The sequence below is a fragment of the Oryza sativa genome, chromosome 12, assembly GCF_034140825.1.
Source record: "Oryza sativa Japonica Group chromosome 12, ASM3414082v1".
Taxonomy (NCBI): Eukaryota; Viridiplantae; Streptophyta; class Magnoliopsida; order Poales; family Poaceae; genus Oryza; species Oryza sativa.
Window position 1 is genome coordinate 18,637,362 of NC_089046.1, and position 6,126 is coordinate 18,643,487.

At 51.2% G+C, this 6,126-nt stretch overlaps 1 protein-coding gene across 1 annotated transcript; it reads right to left on the bottom strand.

The window, feature by feature from the left end:
• Positions 1–1,123: 1,123 nt before the first annotated feature.
• On the bottom strand, positions 1,124–1,651 carry LOC136354580 (uncharacterized). The gene has a single exon (XM_066306078.1). The coding sequence runs from the start codon at positions 1,649–1,651 to the stop codon at positions 1,124–1,126; it is 528 nt and encodes a 175-aa protein (XP_066162175.1).
• Positions 1,652–6,126: the final 4,475 nt, after the last annotated feature.

Genomic DNA, 6,126 nt, shown 5'->3' on the forward strand with positions numbered 1-6,126 from the left:
AGGGAGGGAGAAGTGGGCCGAGCCGGCCCAAGAGGGAAGGGGGGGGGGGAAAAAGAACTTCTTTTAAGATTTTCTTTTTATAAACCTTTTTAACTTTGTTTATTTCTTCTCAATTATTATTTGTGCTCTGAAAATTCCACTAAAATTTGAGGGCTCCTTTTTGACCAAGGGGAATTTGACAAAAATTCTCCGGGCCACATTTGAATTTTTCTTGTACGTATTTTAGTGTTTGCCAATTTCTTTTCGAATTTTAATTAATTCTATTATTCCTTTTAGAGAATGATTTTTAATTCGGGATGAATTTATCAGGACGTGACAGGTCGGTACTCTTGTCTATGGCTAGGATGGGTTGGAAACTATGTCACGTCTTCCGTCCGTATACCGTGGTGGTATGTGGCACGTGGTTGCACGTGAGGAAGATGTGTCTTGTGGGTAAAGATGTACACCTCTGATCAGAGTATAATCTATTCGAATAGCCGCGCCCTCGGTTATGGGCAAGCCGAGCAATGTACCCAAGTTAGTGTTTTAATTCTTAAAACCTGCTTAACAACTAAAACGTGGAATGGTTGGCCTGGGTTGGCTTGGGACGAGCTGGGACCCAGGGTCGGGTTGCCAGATCGGTCTGAATCATCATAGGCCTTGGGTTAAGGCAGGTTCGTGTGGGTTCACGGCCTTGATTAATAACATTGTATAGTTCTAGGATCGTGTTTACAAAATAGCTTTGAGCAACTAAATGTCTTTAAATGCTGTTTACTGCAACTCTAACCCTTTATATTATAATTCCCTTGTACTCCCTTGCATTTATTCTGCATTTGTGGGTGTGTCTTGTTGAGTACGGTGGTTGTACTCAGTCTTGCTCAATTTTTTCCCAAGCCCAGAAGAGGAGCTCCTTGAAGATGAAGGCTTTGGTGTCTAGCTCGTGCCTGCCGTCAAGCGCCTGTGGTCGTCGCCCTAGTCTTCCGCTGTTTCCCGTTTGTCTTTGTGTGTGCTGGGCCTTCGCTGCCCATGTAATAAGTTAACTATTTACGCTTCCGCTTGTTAAACTCTGAATTGTATCAACTTTTGGTGTACCTTGCCTCCTGGGACAAGGATTAATGCACGCACGTCAGGGACGCCCGTTGGGTTATTTCCGGTCGTGACAGTGGCTTCCTTGGTTGGACCGGAACTGCGCTACCTTTCTCTTCCTGTCCATTTTGTTGCGCTGATCTTCCTGACAGATTGCCTTGTCAACCAGCTTCTCAAAGTCGGCGTAGTCTCCAGAGATTAACTGGTTGGTCAGCTCGTCATCCAGGCCTGCTAGGAACTTCTCCTGCTTCTCGGCGTCGGTACGGACATCCTCCGGTGCATATCGCGCTAGACGATTGAACTCATGGGGATACTCAGTCACTATTCTGTTGCCCTGGTGGGGTGCCCGGAATTCCCTCTTCTCCTCTGCCACAACCCCGTCTGGCACCTGCGCCTTCCTGAAGCTACGACAGAACTCCGCCCAAGTGACTTCTGTGCCTGGCGGGTGGGTAGCCATGTGATTGTCCCACAAAGCTGACGCGGGACCCTGGAGCTGGTGTGTGGCAAAGGCGACCTTGTCCTGATCATTGCACTGCATAAGGTTTAGCTTCTTCTCTATGGCATGGAGCCAGTCATTCGCCTCCATGGGGTTGGTGGTGCTAGAGAAAATGGGTGGCCTGACGCGTAGAAACTCCGGCAGTTTGGACTAAGGGGGAGGAGGACCAAACCGCTGCTGCCGTTGCTCGGCTTGCTGATGCATCCTCTGGTGCATCTGCTGGTGCTGCTGCTACATCTGTTGCATCATGGCCGCCATCATCTGGGTCTTATGGGCCATCACTTGTGCGAGCGTCGGGTTCTCTGGGAGCGGTGGCGGACCGTTGCTAGAGGCGCTGTTGGGGTGTCCACCGTCAGTGCGTTCTTCACCGCTGCTGCCCTTACCTGCTGCACGGCTGCCATTCCTGGTGTTGACCATCTGAAGGGAGAGCAGGCGGGGGAAGAAAAAGAAAATAAGAAAAACAGATGCTCAGGAGCTAAGCTTTATTATATAGGAATTTAAACTGCAATTGTTCTGATCTGAATTAAAACACTTAAAACGGCAAGCAAAATCCTTATTAAGACAGCCATATCATAGGCACATGATATCGACCATCGACTGACCCACAAGCGAACAAACCTAGACACACAAACTAACAGACAATTACTAAGCAGTCGGTAAACTAAGGGAAAGCGAGCCTAATGCTCGGAACGGCTCCTGCAGTCGGTGGAGTCGAAGGCGTCCTCCTGCTCGTCACCAGGTCCCTCTGAGCGGCTCCTGGAGTCTGGCAGATACGTCTCGCCGCTGCCCGGCTCTGTGCCACTAGAACTGCTGCTGCTATGGTCGCGGCTGCCACTAGGAGTAGCAGGTAACCAACCTCCGTTGCCACCGGTTGGCCCCCTGACGGCTGACGCTGGAGCGAAGGAGAGAGCGGATGCGGGAGCTGACACTGGAGCAGGAGCTGGGGCTGGAGCTAGAGCTGCGGGCACTGCAGGAACTGCGTGAGCTGCGGGAACTGCGGGCGGATGTGGGTTCCTGGGCGCGAGCTGAATGCGCACAGGTGACGTCGTCGACTTGCGGGACGTGTTGCTGACCCGGACTCCTCCGGGAATGGGGAGACCCTTCAACTGAGCATTCTCCTTCTTCAAGCGTGCTATCTTATCCTTCAGAGCTATGATCCTCACGAGCTTCCCGTCATTCAAGGCCTTGGACGCCTAACGCATATCTGAGTGCATCCTGTCCATTCCCCTCATTACGGCACACATGTGACCAAAGGTGGTGTCGTTCTCACCGGCTATCGGACGGAAGGTGTTGACGTCATCGCCACTTGCTTGACGAGGGTGAAACCGGTACGCCGTGTTGCAGAAGATGTAGTTGTGGCGCTCACGAAGTCTGGCCATCATCAGGTATGCTGCCTCCTGACAGGCGTGATCTGCTGTGCCTCCAGATGCCTCAACCACCATGTTAGCGAGGCAGGTGCCCACATAGCCATGAACCTCCAGACGAACACGGTGAGGAAACTCGCCACTGAGCGGCGGAACAGTCGAGTACTCCGGCGCGTTGGGGTAGCTCACCACCAGTGTCATGCGAGCCAACTCTGCCACAAAGTCATCCATGCCTTCTCCACGGTGGTTGGGTGGGTGATCGGCTATCTAGAGAAGACAAAGGGGTAGGATCAATGCATGCTCAAATCCAATTTTAATGAAGCAGTAAAAGACTCAAATTAAATAGGCGAATAAAAGCGGAATTTTATACACAGATCATTTGTTTTGCATGAAGGCGAATAAATAAGACGGACTTACATAGCGATAAAATGATGAGAAAATTAGGTACATATTAATAATAATAATAATAATAATAAGAGCATAAATACCTTGCAACCCATATTCCTGAATTAGGACCTAATGCATTCCTCCCATCAAATCCCGATTGACTGTCGAATAAATCTCAAACAGTTTCACTAAAACCCTAGACTGACCTGATTTGACAAATCTCTCTTTAACGAGCGACCAAGATTTTTCCCTTGAACCACAAAAACAGATCCCAAATTTCCCAGAACAAATCCAATTGCAAAGAACATATGCAATGAAAAGGATTCAGAGGGCTCTTAGGTTTTCCCATTTGGCTTGTCCTACGGTCAAGGTCGGCTCTGATACCAACTTATCACGCCCAGAAATTCCCGAATAGAATTCCAAGCAGAGTGTGCATTAAAATCCCCATCCAGGACAGGCTGGGGTACACAAACGACAAAGTTGACATACAGATCCACGTCTTACAAACATTATAAAAGTCTTACATAAGTGCAGTGGAAAAACAAAAGATAACTGGAGCTAAGCCTTGACTTGAACGGCAGCGGGAACACCACTCCACAGGCATCCTCAACAGCACGGACGAAGCCTACTCCTCGGAGAAACCACCATCTGACGCATACTCAAACTCTAGGGTTGGGGAAAAATAGAGCAAGACTGAGTACAACCCACTGTACTCAGCAAGTCATACCGGAACCGGGGTATGCTGCAGGATATTGCCAAAGGATAGCTAGAGAGGTTCTTTTGCATAAAGCGAGCATTTATAAACAGTAGTTGAAAGCGGTAAAACAATTGTACTAATTAATCAATATTAACCATCCACTGTTCAACGCTACACCACATTGCAACAGGCCCAACCAATAACCTGAACTAATCAGTTCCATCAGACTACACTAGGGTGAGACTAATCACGGTGAATCTGGTTGACCGCCCATAACCGTGGGCATGGCTATTTGAATAGTTTTACTCTGATCAGAGGTGTACAACTGTACCCACAAGACACAGCCCCACGACATGTTTCCGTGCACCGACATGGCACCACGACATACCGGATAGAGGCCGTGACAGGATCCTTCGCATAACCCCCTCTAACCAAGCACACCACACCTCAGGTTTCACCCCCACTCATCGCAAGGCAGCGGGCAGTCCCCTCTCGTGCCTAGGTGAATCCGGAAGCCGCATAGACCGTCGCAGGGCCCATCCAAACTCCATCACGCCCACCCTTGCCTGGATGCGTCAGCTAGAGGAAAGCTGCACTACAAGCCCAGCCGTTGCCCACGCTGGCTTGTGATAAGTACGATAAGTTCTTCCAGGGCATCCCGCGAACCGGTCCTTAATTGCCATGGGCGCGACCATCAAAACCATGCACCCATAGCCCACCATGTGATTGATTTTAATTAACTAACACCGAAGCGGTGGCACTAGTCCAACATTAACATTAGAACCTACAGTCTATACATTAGTTTGTATTCCCCATTGTGTGCTAGTTGAACTAAGCATGGCTAAGCAATCCCTAGTCCAATCTCTAATCATGTTTATATCCCAAGTTATCAAAGGAGCATGGTACCAAAAATAGCATGGCTGTAACAGAAGGTAAACATCCCATAGTATTATTGCAAAACAATGCAGTATTTGAAGGAAAACAATAGACCATTTGCAATATAGGATCAACATGTTCAAGTGACAAGCATGACTTGCCTTACTCTGCTGCTGGAGGAACCTCGGCGACTATTTCAAAGTACACCTGAGCGTCAGGAGAGCCAGAATCTAAGTGACATACAAGGAAAACAATACAAACAGGCTATAAGACTACTGAAACAGAGAACAAAACAATTTTTAATGGATTCTACACATTTTTATTGATTTACTGAGACTTGAATGGGCTTAAACGGAGATTGGATGGATTAGATATGAATTTTAGAAGATTCATTGTGATTTTACTATAAACAGAAAAATCCTTAATTGAATTATTGCACAATAAATAAATCCCGGGGAGAGAGAGAGGCGGCGCTGACATGCGGTCACCACATGGCGGTGACACGGGTGGCGGTCCGCGGTGGACCGAGTCCACGGACCGGGCAAGGGACGGCGCACCACGTGGCGCTGACGTGGCGCCGACGCGGCGGCCACGCGGCAGCCACGTGGGCGGCCGAACGGACGGCCCCGGATGGTAGATCGGACGGTGGGTGCGGCTCGCGGCCGGCGCGCGCGGGCACGGCTCAAGCCGGCCCGGCGGCCATGGCGCGCGGTGGCGTGGCACGCGTGCAGCGGCGACGCGAGGCGGCAACCGGCGGCGACTGGCCGGCGGCGGAGGGCGACGGCGTCACGGCGCGCGGGCAGCTAGCGGCGCGGGATAGAGAGAGAGGAATGGGAGGAGGGACCTCACCGACAACGACCGACGACGTCGAGTGACGGAGGGCGGCGGCGTTAGTGGAACGAGCTCCGGGATCACCTAAGGAATCAAAAGGGAGGGGTTAGAGAGGGGGAGAGAGACCACGGATGGCTAGGGTGCCGGCCGAAGGCGGCGGCCATGGCCGAACTCACCGGCGCACGGTGCGGAGTGGGTTTCGGCGGCGGAAATCGGCGGCGGAGAGACGGACGGCGCAGTCCTCGGGCTCGCGAATGCGACGGCATCGACGGCGCGGCTCACGGCGGCTAGCGTCGGCTAACGGCAGCCGGAGCAACGGCGGAGGCGGTGGAGAGGTGTGTGACGGTGCTAGGGCGGTGGAGGGCACGGGAGCGGGCGAATGCAAAGCGAAAAAGAGAGAGAGGAGGGAA

Bases quoted from the DNA above. Each gene is read 5' to 3' on its own strand.
- LOC136354580 (XM_066306078.1), bottom strand. From the start codon at position 1,651: ATGGAGGCGAATGACTGGCTCCATGCCATAGAGAAGAAGCTAAACCTT.